The sequence below is a fragment of the Salvelinus alpinus genome, chromosome 7, assembly GCF_045679555.1.
Source record: "Salvelinus alpinus chromosome 7, SLU_Salpinus.1, whole genome shotgun sequence".
Lineage (NCBI taxonomy): Eukaryota > Metazoa > Chordata > Actinopteri > Salmoniformes > Salmonidae > Salvelinus > Salvelinus alpinus.
Genome location: NC_092092.1, coordinates 21,951,787 through 21,966,712, shown reverse-complemented (window position 1 = coordinate 21,966,712; position 14,926 = coordinate 21,951,787). Strand labels below are relative to the sequence as shown.

Sequence of the window (14,926 nt, the reverse complement as noted above, 5' to 3'; positions counted from 1 at the left end):
TTACATAATTTCCATCAATTCCCATTATTAAAGTGGCTGGAGTTGACTCATTCATAAGACTCACGCACAAGACTCATTCATAAGACTCACGCACAAGGCTCATTCATAAGACTCACACACAAGACTCATTCATAAGACTCACACACAAGACTCATTCATTAGACTCACGCACAAGACTCATTCATAAGACTCACACACAAGACTCATTCATTAGACTCACGCACAAGACTCACGCACAAGAATCATTCATAAGACTCACGCACAAGACTCATTCATAAGACTCACACACAAGACTCATTCATTAGACTCACGCACAAGACTCATTCATAAGACTCAACACACAAGACTCATTCATTAGACTCACGCACAAGACTCATTCATAAGACTCACACACAAGACTCATTCATTAGACTCACCCACAAGACTCACGCACAAGACTCATTCATAAGACTCACGCACAAGACTCATTCATAAGACTCACGCACAAGACTCATAAGACTCACGCACAAGACTCATTCATAAGACTCACGCACAAGATTCACTCATAAGACTCACGCACAAGACTCACTCATAAGACTCATGCACAAGACTCATTCATAAGACTCATGAGTAACTCCCTTAAGCATACACAATTTAGAAAAGATGAGCAGAAATGTCATCATCCATCCTCGCCTTCTTCCAAATGCACTGTTCTATTGACACCTAGGGACTAGTTTATGATCATAATACCTTGCTGCAAAACAAGGTTAGCCTTTAGCTAGCGCTCACTTTGAACACAGCATTCCACATGTTACATACCGCTGTAGAGCAAATCTAATGGGGCTCACCATCGAGCTCTCTCCATTATTCGATCGTCCTCCAGGGAGTTTAGAAAACCACCGGTTTGCTTATGTAACAGCTGCCTGCATGCTTTCTCATGCTGAATGAAAAGATTTCTAAAAGGGCGAGTCTCAGAAGTAGAGGAGTAAGGATTTACTGCTGGCTTAAGATTCCCCCCAAAAAGCTCAGTTTAAACTTTTCAACATGTAGCCCTGAGATGTCATTTTTGACTCATTAAATATTTATATGGGACTTAAAAGATGGTAATTTGGGCATGGAGTAAGTGGAGAGTGGGTGGGGCATTGGTTGTCAGATTTATTTAGAGCATAGACTGGGTAGTCTTTTCTAAACTAGAAGTGTGATGATGGTAATTCCTATAATTAGCTGACACAGTAATTGGCATACTGCTCCCTGTCTTTTTACATGGCCGTAATGGATGTATGAAGTGTGTGGGGGCAGTGCTTTGATCCAACTGGCCCTCATGTTGGTCCAATATCAGCCACCTTTGTCTATGTAGTAGACTACCGTGAGTGGCAGTGATGAGTCATGAAGCTCTTTATTTTCTTGATGCCCAGGTGTTTGGGGTGGAGCAGAAACAGGATCCGTCTGTCTCAGGACCAGTAGAACACCAACAGGGAGAAGCGGGGAAGGAGAAGAAGGAGAGGAGGAAGACCACAGAGACGGGAGAAACTGCGAAACCAAGCTGCCTTCCATCTGAGGTAAAACACCCCTTCCATGGAGACACAAATTATTATACCCAATCTCTCACAGCTTTTAGTCATCATAGTCACCAGGCTACCAACACCTGATAGCATCTACAGTTGAAGTCGGAAGTTTACATACACTTAAGTTGGAGTCATTAAAACTCGTTTTTCAACCACTCCACAAATTTCTTGTTAACAAATTATAGTTTTGGCAATTCGGTTAGGACATCTACTTTGTGCATGACACAAGTCATTTTTCCAACAATTGTTTACAGACAGATTATTTCACTTATAATTCACTGTATCACAATTCCAGTGGATCAGAAGTTTACATACACTAAGTTGACTGTGCCTTTAAACAGTTTGGAAAATTCCAGAAAATAATGTCATGGCTTTAGAAGCTTCTGATAGGCTAAAAAAGCGTGTGTGAGCAAGGAGGCCTACTAACCTGACTCAGTTACACCAGCTCTGTCAGGAGGAATGGGCCAAAATTCACCCAATTTATTGTGGGAAGCTTGTGGAAGGCTACCCAAAAAGTTTGACCCAAGTTAAACAATTTAAAGGCAATGCTGCCAAATACTAATTGAGTGTATGTAAACTTCTGACCCACTGGGAATGTGATGAAAGAAATAAAAGCTGAAATGGATCATTCTCTCTACTATTATTCTGACATTTCACATTCTTAAAATAAAGTGGTGATCCTAACTGACCTAAAACAGGCAATTTTTACTAGGATTAAATGTCAGGAATTGTGAAAAGCTGAGTTTAAATGTATTTGTCTAAGGTGTATGTAAACCTCAACTGTATCTCATTCAGTGATGTGATGCTTGAGAAATGTAAACATTACTGAGATTCATTACTATGACCCTGACGTACTAGGGTGGAGTCGCTCGCTGTCTTTTTCTGTGACCCTCAGATTCCTTCTCAGGGACGGGACAGCCTCTGAAGACTGTTGAGTGTTAATATGCCAAAATAGCATTTATTTTCCAGTGGAACTCCCATTGTTTTCGTGTTCTGAGGGGAATGATGCACAAACCAGAAATGAGTGACAGAGGCCTGTCTAAAGTGGCATATCTATTTACTCTAAATGGAGGAAAGCAAGAGCTCCTGATTGCATAAAGATGACTCTGTTGGAAGGGGAGTAGTGGACTAGTTGTGTCAACCAGGCACTCCCTGACTTGACCACTTCCTTGTTATTGACAGAGTAGGCCACTCAGTGCCTGACCTAGTTCATAGAGCGATGAGAAATTACACTTTTCCCCCTCCAGGCAAGTTCCATTCAAGCACGAGGGGAGGAAGGAGACTTTATATACAGTAGGCTACAATAGTCTATCTGATGTATATGTGGATCTCTGATCTCGATATTCTGTTCAGTACTATTTCTGCTTTAGCTTGTGACTTTCTGATAGGACTCCATGCAAAGGAATACACTTTGGCTCTGTGAAAACAATATATTCTCCTCAGTAGGACTAGAGTGTAATAAAATAACTGATATAGCCAGAGACAGATCATTTGACATTCCCATGCTTAGTTTAAAATATGAATCAGCTAACACATAATGAATATGATTTGACTCTTCAGGCTCATCACTGAAACATAAGAGCATTCAGAGGTGAACGAATGGCAGCAGCATTGTGTTCTGTGTCCTGCTACATGTGGATACTCCCTCCAGCTCTATGTGGCCAGTAGCAGGGACGTGTTGATTTGCTAGGTTAACTGTCTCTTCCCACAGCCGCTATATCTCAATGGGGTGAAGTGCCATGAGTCTGTCAAGAGAGACTAACTCTCTCTCTCTCTCTCTCTCTCTCTCTCTCTCTCTCTCTCTCTCTCTCTCTCTCTCTCTCTCTCTCTCTCTTTCTCTCGCATTCTCTCTCTCTCGCATTCTCTCTCTCTCTCTCTCTCGCATTCTCTCTCTCTCTTGCACTCTCTCTCGTCAGAGTGTGTCTGAGAACCCGGTGGCAGTGGGCAGTAGTCGCTGGGTGTCTCAGTGGGCCAGTCTATCTGCTAACCACACCAGGACTGACCCAGAAGGGTCTGGGGCTGAGTCACCTGCCTTCGTCCATCAGCAGAGAGGTACAGTAGGGCTCCTATATTTACCAAAACCAGGATCATGTGGATCTGCATCTGTATTAGTGAAGGTGTATTTTCTTCTATAAATGTAGCTTTACTATTTTTGTTTATTTCTACCAGAAGCGGATGCCTTTGAGTCGGGCGTGTCCATCCGAAGCGCCAGCTCTGCCACCTCCAGTCTCACCGAGCGCAAACGCAGGACCCTCCCCCAGCTCCCTATCGACGACCCCCGGGCTAAGCCAGGGAAGAGCTTGTCCGGCCTAGGCCTGCATCGCTCAGAGATCGGGGAGAAACAGGACACGGAGCCCCAGGAGAAGAGCCAGGTGGAGCATAAAGGAGACGGGGCGTGCTTTACCTCCGTAGAGGAGGGGGATATGATGAAGGGCAAACAGAAACAGACCAAGGCCCCGCTACAGGCCTCCTCCAAGCCCCCTCTCAGACCTATGAGCAGCAGTGAGAAGAGGTCCGAGGAGAGAAGGAGGTGGGCGGAGGACAGGATTCAGCACCACAGCAAAGAAGGAGGGGACGGGGGGGAGAAGTCAGGGGGCAAGCCTCTGGTCCGCCAGGGCAGTTTCACCATCGAGAAGCCCAGTGGTGTGGTGCCCATTGAGCTGATCCCCCGGATCAAATGTGGTGCTGGTGTCCTGGGCCGCGAGCGCAGCGACTCTGTGGGCAGCATGGACACAGCCACCCTGCTGAAGGACACAGAGGCTGTCATGGCCTTCCTGGAGGCCAAGCTGAGGGATGAGAACAAGCTGGACAGAGCCAACCGGGCAGGTTCCATCTCCCCCGAGTCAGACGTGGACACGGCCAGCACCTATAGCCAGGCAGCAGGGGAGGGAGAGAAGAAAGCAGCCCACCAGAAACGCCGCTCCCTAAGCAGCCTGCACAAGGAGAAGAGCAACCTGAGCTCAACCTCCAAAACCGCTGCCAGCACCAACGCCCGCGAGCGCCTGGAGAGAAAGACCAAAACCAGAACCGATCCCAGCCGGCCAGATGTCCGCCGCTCCGTCCAGCCTGCCTCCTCGCGGGCACGCCAACCATCCCAGGACCTCACGGATGACGATCAGACCTCGTCTTTCCCCATCTCCGACATCCTCTCCTCTGACCAGGAGAGTTTGTATAGTCGCTCGTACGGCCGCAGCCACTTCACCTCTACGGATGACCTGCTACATTCAAAACTGGAGGCCAAATCCAGCAGCAAGACCAGCTCTAGTAAGTCCAGTAAGACCCTCCAGGCCGCCACAGCTTCCTCTCTGGGGAAACAGGCCTCTCTGCCCCAGCCACGGCCTACCAGAACGTCCCTGCTCCGCCGGGCCCGGCTGGGGGACACGTCCGACACGGACCTGCCCGATGCAGACAGGATGTCTGTGGCCTCCGAGGTGTCCACCACCAGTTCCACATCCAAGCCTCCGTCTGGTCGTAAAGGCCCCTCGCGGCTGGACATGCTGGCCCAGCCCAGGAGGACGCGGCTGGGCTCCATCTCGACCCGTAGTGACTCAGAGTGTACTGTGGGCCGGAGCAGCACCTCCTCCCCTCGCTTGTCTGCAGAGACCGCCCTGCGTCTGGGACTCCGCTCCTCCACCCCCACCGACAACAAAATGGCTCCTCGCATGAGGGCTAACAGTGTGTCCAAGCTGACCGAGGCCAAGTCCAGAATCAGCCCCTCCGTCCACAGCACTCCCTCAGGTGAGATCCTGCTCTCATCTCCGATACATTCCCTCTGATATAAGGTACAGCTTGAAACATTCAGTATTCTATTATTTAATGTAAAAAACAGTTAAGGGGTAAAGGAGCAAGTCAAATGCTATCTTGTGTGTTTTTTTCCCAGCCCTTTGTCTCCCCCCATTCTGGTGTAAAGGAATGTTTAGGATTCTTCCACTATTACATCATTGCAGTTTTTGGATAGGCTCGCCCTGCTTCTTGTCCTTTCTTGGTCATTGTTTGTCCTTGTCCATGTGTGTGTTGTGATCAGTGTAAATCACTCTCATTGTCTGGCTGTCTGTCCTGTTCAGAGAGCCCTCAGCCTGAGCCTGAGCCTGACCCTTCAGAGGAGGAGCTCATGGGTACTGTACCAGAGAGAGCTCTGTGTGTGTGTGTGTGTTTAGTGTGGTGTGTTAAGTGTGTGTGTGATGTATCCCTCTCTTCAACCTGCCACTACAATGATAACCCTAATGCTCTACTCCAACCTTATATCTTATTGGAACTGTTTATGTCTGTTAGATGTAGAGGTACCCTAAATTACTATGGACACAAGTTTCAAATTGGATAGAAGTGAATTGTTATTTGCCCAAACCCTCTTATTGGCCAAAAGCTGACCAATCTTTTATTCAATCTTAATTGCCAATAAGCTAAGGGTTACAGAGCCAAAATGATTACATCAAGTGTTACTGAGCCAACCTAACATCATTGCTGATGCAAGACGAGCAAATGTTGTGGGCAGCGCTGGATTGTGTTATTTAGTGGCTGTACTCCGCCTAGTGGAAATATTAATTTAAGACATTGTCATAGCATATTAGAACTTGTCATGTAGTTAAGTAAAATGTTACTACAGTGAATCCAATTAATATATTTGAAATCTAGAGAGAGCATTAAGTCATCCATGTACAGGCAACAGGCCATTAGGTGCAGATGTGACATTGTGATCCCACTGGGTACAGACATCAGTTCAATGTCTATTTTTAATTTCACCTTTGGTTGAGTTGTCAGCTAACGTGAATTCAATGTGAAATCAACAAACAAACAAAAAATCACTGTGTTATTGGATTTAGGTTAAAAGTTGGGTGAAAAAAGACATTTTGCAAATCTAATCAGTTTTCCATGTTGATTCAACATCATCACATAGATTTTTTGTTGTTGAAATGACGAGGAAACAACGTTGATTCAAGCTGTTTTTGCCCAGTGGGATGGCTTAACACATTCCCTAAAATGAGTAACTAATCCACCATGAGTGTGGCAGTGACCTCACCTTCTAACAGAGCAGTACACTCTTAGAAAAAAGGGTTCCAAAGGGGTTCTTCAGCTGTACCCATAGGAGAACCCTTTTTGGTTCCAGGTAGAACCCTTTTGGGTTCCATGTACAATATAACCCTCCGTGGAAAAGTTTCTACATGGAACCCAAAATGGTTCTACCTGGAACCCAAAATGGTTCTACCTGGAACCAAAAATGGCTCTTCAAAGGGTTCTCCTATGGGGACAGCTGAATAACCCTTTTAGGTTCTAGACAGCACCTTTTTTTTAAAGAGTGTCGTCACTGGAAACAGGAAACTGAGACAGTCAAGCACTGGATTCAGGTCTACCTAGGAAGATACATTACAATCAATCAATTAAATGTATTTATAAAGCCCTTTTTACATCAGCAGATTTCACAAAGTGCTTATACAGAAATCCAGCCTTAAACCCTGAACAGCAAGCAATGCAGATGTAGAACCACGGTGGCTAGGAAAAACTCCCCTAGAAAGGCAGGAACCTAGGAAGAAACCTAGAGACAAACCAGATTCTGAGGGGTGGCCAGTCCTCTTCTAGCTGTGCAGGTGGAGATTATAAGATTACATGGCCATTAAGGCCAGATTGTTCTTCAAGATGTTCAAACGTTCATAGATGACCAGCAGGGTCAAATAATAATCACAGTGGTTGTACAGGGTGCAACAGATCAGCACCTCATAGCCGAGCATTCAGAGGTCGAGACAGCAGGTGTGGTAGAGAGAGCGAGAGGGAGAGTCAAAAATAGCAGGACAAGGTAGCATGTCCGGTGAACAGGTCAGGGTTCCATAGCCGCAGGCAGAGCAGTTGAAACTGGAGCAGCAGCACGACCAGGTGGACTGGGCACTGCCATGAGTCATCAGGCCAGGTAGTCATGAGGCATGGTCCTAGGGCTCAGGTCCTCTGGGAGGGGAGAGAGAGAGAGAAAGAAAGAGATAATTAGAGGAAGTATATTTAAATTCACACAGGACACCAGATAAAACAGGAGAATTACTGACCCTAGCCCCCTGGCACATGGACTATTACAGCATAGATACTGGAGGCTGAGTCAGGGGGGGTCGGGGGACACTGTGGCAACATCCGACAATACTATAACTTACTATAACAATATATGTTAATATTGTCTGGCTAGAGGGAGAGAGCAAGTAGTATACCTTCTCTGATTATGTGCCACTGTTAAAACCATATACATTTCCACCACCAGACCACTTTCCACCAGCCTCATGTCAGGCTATCAGCCTACATTCCACCAGCCTCATGTCAGGCTATTAGCCTACATTCCACCAGCCTCATGTCAGGCTATCAGCCTACATTCCACCAGCCTCATGTCAGGCTATCAGCCTACATTCCACCAGCCTACATTCCACCAGCCTCATGTCATGCTATCAGCCAACATTCCACAAGCCTCATGTCAGGCTATCAGCCTACATTCCACCAGCCTCATGTCAGGCTATCAGCCAACATTCCACAAGCCTCATGTCAGGCTATCAGACAACATTCCACCAGCCCCATGTCAGGCTATCAGCCAACATACCACCAGCCCCATGTCAGGCTATCAGCCTACATTCCACCAGCCTCATGTCAGGCTATCAGCCTACAATCCACCAGCCCCATGTCAGGCTATCAGCCTACATTCCACCAGCCTCATGTCAGGCTATCAGCCTACATTCCACCAGCCTCATGTCAGGCTATCAGCCTACAGAATATCTTGTCTATTATTTGTCTAGAGTTCAGAGTTACAGAAATCTGCTTGGCTTTAACTTTAAGATAGAATGCGTTAGACACTGTGAGCATCCGGTGCTTTCTGAGTGAGTGAAATGACTTCAAACAAAACACAAATTATCTCTTGATAACTATATCTTTCTACCTGACCTTAGCCTCTAACAGGTGGAGACGGCTGCCCCCAGAGTACGGATCCACCTCAGAGGAGGAGTTTGGCTCCAACAGGAACTCCCCCAAACCCGGGCGCCCCCTGCGCCCCCACTCGGTCCTGAGGGGTACCAGACTAGGGGGCTCCACCAGCAGCCTTAACTCTGGTCAGGTTGGCCCTGGAGGCGTGGTCCTCAAACACCGCATGAGAGAGCAGGAGGAGTACATCAAGGACTGGACTGCTCACAGCGAGGAGATTGCCAGGTACTCATCTACTCCGACTTATACATACTCACACATGCATACACAAGACTGCACGTGTACATACACAAACACATATACACACACCTCAGCTAGCGCATAATGTTCTGAGAACCATATGTTTCTTAGAGCTTGGTGAGAGCGTGGTTGTCCTATGGTTATTTAGCATACAACCTTCCCACAACGTTCTGGGAATGGTGCAGGATACCCAGCTAGTACATAATGTTCTGAGAACCATATGTTTCTTAGAAGATAGAAAGAGTTTTGTTGAGCTGAGAACGGAATGCATATTTTTAAATAGCGTTCTTAGAACGTTACTAATGTTTTTTGTGTTCTGAGAAACTTGCAGAAAACATTATGCTGAAGAACTGAAATTCCCACAGAAGAAAGGTGTTTCTTAAAATTCTCAGAACAATTTGAGAACATGACTTTAAATAGAACCATAAGGAAACATGTAGAAAACGTTATGCTGAAGTACTGAAATTCCCACCTATGTTGTTAAGTGTTCAGGTGAGTTGGCTGCACCCACTAATTGGCCACGCCTAATCTCAATTAATGATTGATTCCTTTAAAATGGGGTCTGTTTGAATGGACTAAAATTAACAGCTTTGTATGAATTTAAAAAACATGACATGTCCTGGTGGCGCAGTGGACTAATTCCATGGATAGATAATAGAAGATCATAGGTTTGAATCTCACCGACACAGTGCCACAATAAAAAATAAATATGACTGATGCCTAAGCAAATGAATTTCCGTGTGCCCTATCTGTACATGGAGTTCAAAACAGTTAACCCAAACTAAGCTAGCAGCATTATTAAAAGCATTATTGAAACATGTTTTCAGAACATTATTTAATTACCTTTTTCATTTCCGTTCTCAGAACGTAAACTTTCAGGGAACCATAGTAAAATGTTGTCAGAACCTCCCTGCAACCTACAAATGTACACTCCCAGAACAGGCAAAATGTTCATTTAAAAAACGTTCAGTTTTACCGGTCTGGAAACTTATGGCTTCATTCCCAGAACTAGTGGGGGGAAAAAACGTAACGTCCCCACAACTTCCATGGAACCAAATGTGCTAGCTGGGACACACACAAACACACACAAGAATCCATCTACTTTTACTCATTCATATCACAAATATTTGTTATTTGAATCCACAAGGAAGTTCAGTTCAGTTTATATGCCTCATGGACATGGCACAATTGGTAAATAAGATACTATCTGTAGATAGGGCTGCCCAATGAATGGCTTAGTGTTTTCTGTCTGATCAAACAACGGTCATCTTTAGTAAGTCCACTCTGACTCTGTTCTGTGAAGCTGTAATAAATGGTTCCCGACTCAGCAGGGACTTTCACACAGTATGGTGGTCATGAGATAGAACCATACCATCTTAGACATAGAGCTCCTGTGTTCTCCTGCAAGGAAAGGTTGGTTTATCATTAGTCACTGTCTCTCTCCTCTTCCCTGCACCCTTCCTCATCCTGCATATCTTCCACTTGACCTAGTAGTCACAGGGAGACTGAACTGAGCAGACAGCAGTGAGAAAAGGATTGATTCAACCAGCCTCATAAGAGCAAGCACAAGGAATTTCTTACGCATCAGACAAGGACATTTAAAGTAATGGAGGACAATATATTATCGTAAGCAGCTCTTAGTAAAGCATTTTTGAAGTTCAGGTTCCTTGCATAAAATGCTTGTAAAGGATATGATCATTTACAAGTGAATATTGTTAATTCACATTGAAAATGGTCTTACCTCCATCTAGTGGACAGTATGTAGAATGGTTCTGTGTTGTGCTGTGTCAGTTAATTATACATTAAACAAATTGCTTTTTGTTGAGGCTGACATGCAGACGTCTCTCAATGTCTAATGAGTAGTCTTGGTTTATATCATTGTGAGACATCTGTTTGTGTGTACTGATTTATTGAAGTGTCACTCTCTGCCCAGCTCCAGCAGCCCGTCTGATGTATCATAGGTTATTTCCCTGTGTGCGTAGGATCAGTCAAGACCTGGCCAAGGACCTGGCCATCCTCGCCCGGGAGATCCATGACGTGGCCGGAGAGATCGACTCGGTCAGCTCCTCTGGAACGGCTCCCAGCACCACGGTCAGCACCGCCGCCACGACGCCCGGCTCCGCCATCGATACCCGCGAAGAGGTAGGCCGCACGCAGGAGGGCATGCAAAAGGTGCTTGACATTTACTTTATTCTCTCCTACCTTCCTTCCTTCCTTTTCTAAACTACTAACGCTCAATGGCTTCTGCTTCAGCATCACTTTATCTTTGATCTGCTGCCGAAGGTGTGGACTGTGAACTGCATTTCTTGTATCCCATTTTGAGTATACCTGCTGTATACTGATCAGATATGACTAAAAGGTGTATATGCATTCTCTTAACAAGCTTTCATTGACCTTTCTCTGCTAACTTCTTTAATACCTAATTCATAACTATGTAACTCATAACTATGATAATCTAGTTAATCTGTAGCATGGCCATAGCATACATACATTCATACAGAGAAGATACAGTATAAATGTTCCATTCATGGTTAACAATCATACAGCTGCCCCATATAACTAACAAGGTCTTCCTCTGCCCCTCATAGCTGGTTGACCGTGTCTTTGACGAGAGCCTCAACTTCAGGAAGATTCCTCCCATGGTGCAGAACAAGGCCCCTGAGATAAACGGACGCCCTGTGGAGCTCCGTCCCCGCGCCCCAGACAGCCTGGACTCCCACTCTGCCCTCCGCAGACGCACATGGAACAGGGATGAGGCAGTGGTGGACAGTCTGCTGCTCACATCTGTCTCTCAGCTGTCAGCTAAAATCAGACAGTCTGTTGACAAAACAGCAGGAAAAATACGGTAACAATCAAGCTCTTTAAGTTGTTTATATCTGTATATCTGACATTCACAAGAGATCAAGGAGATATTAAGCAAAGCAACTTTATGGTCAATGATTTTTCCAGAATATTGTTTAAAGACAAGGACAGGAATTGGGATGAGATTGAGAGCAAACTCCGATCTGAGAGCGATATACCACTTCTCAAAACCTCTAACAAGGTAAGGAAGAAACAGGTTATAAAGGTATTTTTTCCTTATTTATTTTTAGAAATAAATTGTCATAACGAAGCAACCTTTTATTCCTCTCTCGTGTCACTGCCTTCCCCTTTTCTCTCCTGGAACAGCAGATCTCCTCTATCCTCGTGGAGCTGAAGAGAGTGGAGAAGCAGCTACAAGGTAAGATAGCATGGTAGACCACCACTAAGAAGACTCTGTGGGCAGCAGTATTGCAAATAGATTCAGACTTATAAACACATTTAGTTTCACTACATACATTCCACTTGCTTTATCATATACTGTATGATCCCAATCAAACACAAGCTCATCCATTTGAACCAATCTCCTGTATTTCTCATTCAGTGATAAATGTAATGGTGGATCCTGACGGCACCCTGGATGCCCTGAGCAGCCTTGGCCTGACCAGCCCCCTTACACCCAAGCCCACTCCTGGTTCTCAGGGGCCCCAGGAGGCCCTCCCAGGCCCCACAGCCTCAGCCAGGGGCAACACCGCCTCCTCAGCCCCCACTGAGGGGTCTGGGTCAGCCAGAGACCTGGGAGGCCTGCAATTCAACCGCATCCACCCCAGTGGAGAAGAGAGTGCCATCCCCCAGAAGTGACATTCACACCCTCTGCGCAGCTTCATATGTAGAACACCCACCTCAAAGAACAATTTCCCCTCTTTCTGAAGTTTTCTGAATGAAGATCCACCATCCTATAGTCTACTGTATGTCAGAACCCAACAGGACAGGCCTTAAGCAGGATTTCTTCCCTTCTCTTTAGACGTACAGTCATGCATGCATGACTACGTCACTTTGGGTAAAAGTGTCTGCTAAATGGCATATTATTTATTAATGTCAATGGACATGAACAACACCACTAAGTCAAGCAGCTCGCATCAATCGATACACACAGAGGAGTGGCAGTCAGCAATGTGTGTGGTCGACCTCTAGCCAGGCATATTTGCATTCTGGAGTTTGGTTACCATCCTCCTCCATGCAAACTGGCCACAGACACACCCTGTGGTAAAGACAACTTCTAGAGTGCCTCCCCATCTTTCTTCTTACCCTTCATACTGGCACCAGCTAAACAGTGAACACTTTGTATTTGTGTCGCAACAAGTAGCATTGACATATAGTACCAAGATCGACTGAGTAGAGCGTTCTCTTTCGGAAAACTTGTTTGTGTCATCGAAATTAATCATACTAATTTAGTAGGAGTTGTCGATTGTATGAAAACAATTGCTTTCAGGAAACAAATGTTCTTCTTATACTATAGTAATTCAAACTTACCAAAGCTAACAGTACAGATTTTTTTTTTATGTGAGCCAAGTTTCCTGAAGTGAAATAAGTGTACTGTGGAGCAAACTCAAGAAATGTTACGTATTGTATTTTGAATGGCAATTTATCTGTTTTGCTGGTAATATGTTTTCTATCTGTTTTCTGCACACATTTGACTAAAATACTGAATTTCAACTTTTCTGAGCAATTATGTACCCAGCGAATCAAATACATTGTTATGGTGATATGCAATTCACATAAAACCATTTTGATACGGTTTTAGACTATATTACAGTACAATTTTAAACTATGTTACAGTACAGTGCTGCTTGTATGTAGCCTAAGCCTGGTCCTTGACCTGAGTGACATATTTCATATGATTTGCATTACTTTATATGTGGTGTCTTTGCAAACTGGAAGTGGAAACGAAAATCTGACTATGACCCTATTTGTTTCAGCTTGGGCTGTTTTGAATCAGCCTTATTTACTGTAACACTTCATACAGTAACATGCTCTTTTTCTGGAGTCCATAATAGTTTACAAGATGTCCACCCTGAATGGCCTTGGTTGGAGAAAGCTGGTGGGTCTTCTTTCAAAGGGGCCTCTGTCTGTTTAGTGTTTATTTACAAGGACTTTACATAGTTTTTTGAAATTGTATCAGACAACATGACTGCAAAGAGCTTACTGTCAAAGCTTCATTCGCTGTAACCACTGTCATTACTTCATGTATGAATGATGATCATAAGTCATTTGATTTCTTTAGCCTTTTACTGACATTGAATCGCTCCCTCTTCTACATTTCCATAAGGGAGGATGTTTTCATGTACTCATACGGTATGTGTGTATATACCTAGACCTCCGCATTGAGTTTGCTGCTTCTCTGTAGTTCCTTTTTGGAGGGTTAGCCTGACCATTGTACAAGCCTTTCCATGTAAAGTTATGTGTTGTAGTATAAAATAATTCAAGATAGTGCAACAGTATTTAGACACTTAAGCAATAGTGAAGTTAGGTACCAGAAGACATGCTCTCCATCTTTTCTGCTTTGTATACAGACTTTTGATGTCACTAAGTGCCCAGTTTGAATAGTAGAATGGCATTTTTTAAATTATGAGTAATCATCAAGTAGTGGGCTGAAATGGTATAATTTTGCACATCGCAGTGTGAGAAAATATGAAATGTGTCAAAGGCTCTTCAAGTGTCACTATGAGTGGTTTTTGGATACAAAAGAACAAAACCAAAAACCTAAATTCAACAACAGATATCAGAATTAGATGCCTTGCCTCTGTGTAGCTATTCTCAGTACACTATCTTAACCATAACCTTCATGTTTGTCAGTATATGAAATAAAATAAAATAAAAGAAAGCAATGGGAAAAATGAAGTGCTCAGTACACTTTTTGGGGGGTTATTTTTAAAGTTTACACATTTGTTATCTTATCAGTGTTTTACTTTTCTGTTTCATGTTTTGTATAAACCACAACTTTATTTATTTTGTTGTTCATTCAATGTATTTTATTGTTGCAATTCATGTGTTTTATGTTTTTTGTTATTTTACATATGTTACTTATTTTCAATAAAATAAAAAGTGTCGATCCTTTCCCGATTGACATTTCTTTTAGCTGGTGAAACAAAACAGTTTGGTATTCAATTAGTTAAGCTAGAAATGCCATTCAAACTTTAAAACAGGCAGACCGGTCTGGAATACTTGAGGTGTGGTTGTCCTTTAAAGATTCATAAAAGCTCCATAGGCTTGAATGGGAAATATTTTGATTCGCCACTGTTCTTGAATAGTTGAAAGCTACAAACACCAAACCAACTTAGCATCTACAAACGGACTGAACATAGATTGTTTGTCAAAATATTGTTGATACTGTTTTAACTTTT

At 44.1% G+C, this 14,926-nt stretch overlaps 1 protein-coding gene across 6 annotated transcripts in view; it reads left to right on the top strand.

Moving 5' to 3' along the window:
• The window catches only part of cep170aa (centrosomal protein 170Aa), a 63,746-nt gene extending 49,114 nt beyond the window's left edge, over nt 1–14,632 (top strand). For 4 of the 6 annotated variants that reach the window (XM_071409418.1, XM_071409416.1, XM_071409419.1 and 1 more), the window contains 10 exons: nt 1,395–1,538; nt 3,461–3,596; nt 3,714–5,282; nt 5,609–5,659; nt 8,453–8,708; nt 10,685–10,895; nt 11,312–11,568; nt 11,673–11,766; nt 11,892–11,943; nt 12,127–14,632. In XM_071409418.1, coding sequence (XP_071265519.1) covers nt 1,395–1,538; nt 3,461–3,596; nt 3,714–5,282; nt 5,609–5,659; nt 8,453–8,708; nt 10,685–10,895; nt 11,312–11,568; nt 11,673–11,766; nt 11,892–11,943; nt 12,127–12,383 — 3,027 coding nt within the window. In that variant the 3' untranslated portion in view covers nt 12,384–14,632. The remainder of the gene's footprint in view (nt 1–1,394; nt 1,539–3,460; nt 3,597–3,713; nt 5,283–5,608; nt 5,660–8,452; nt 8,709–10,684; nt 10,896–11,311; nt 11,569–11,672; nt 11,767–11,891; nt 11,944–12,126) is intronic. The other 2 variants (XM_071409421.1, XM_071409417.1) reach the window with 2 other exon arrangements.
• The last annotated feature ends 294 nt before the right edge of the window (nt 14,633–14,926 follow it).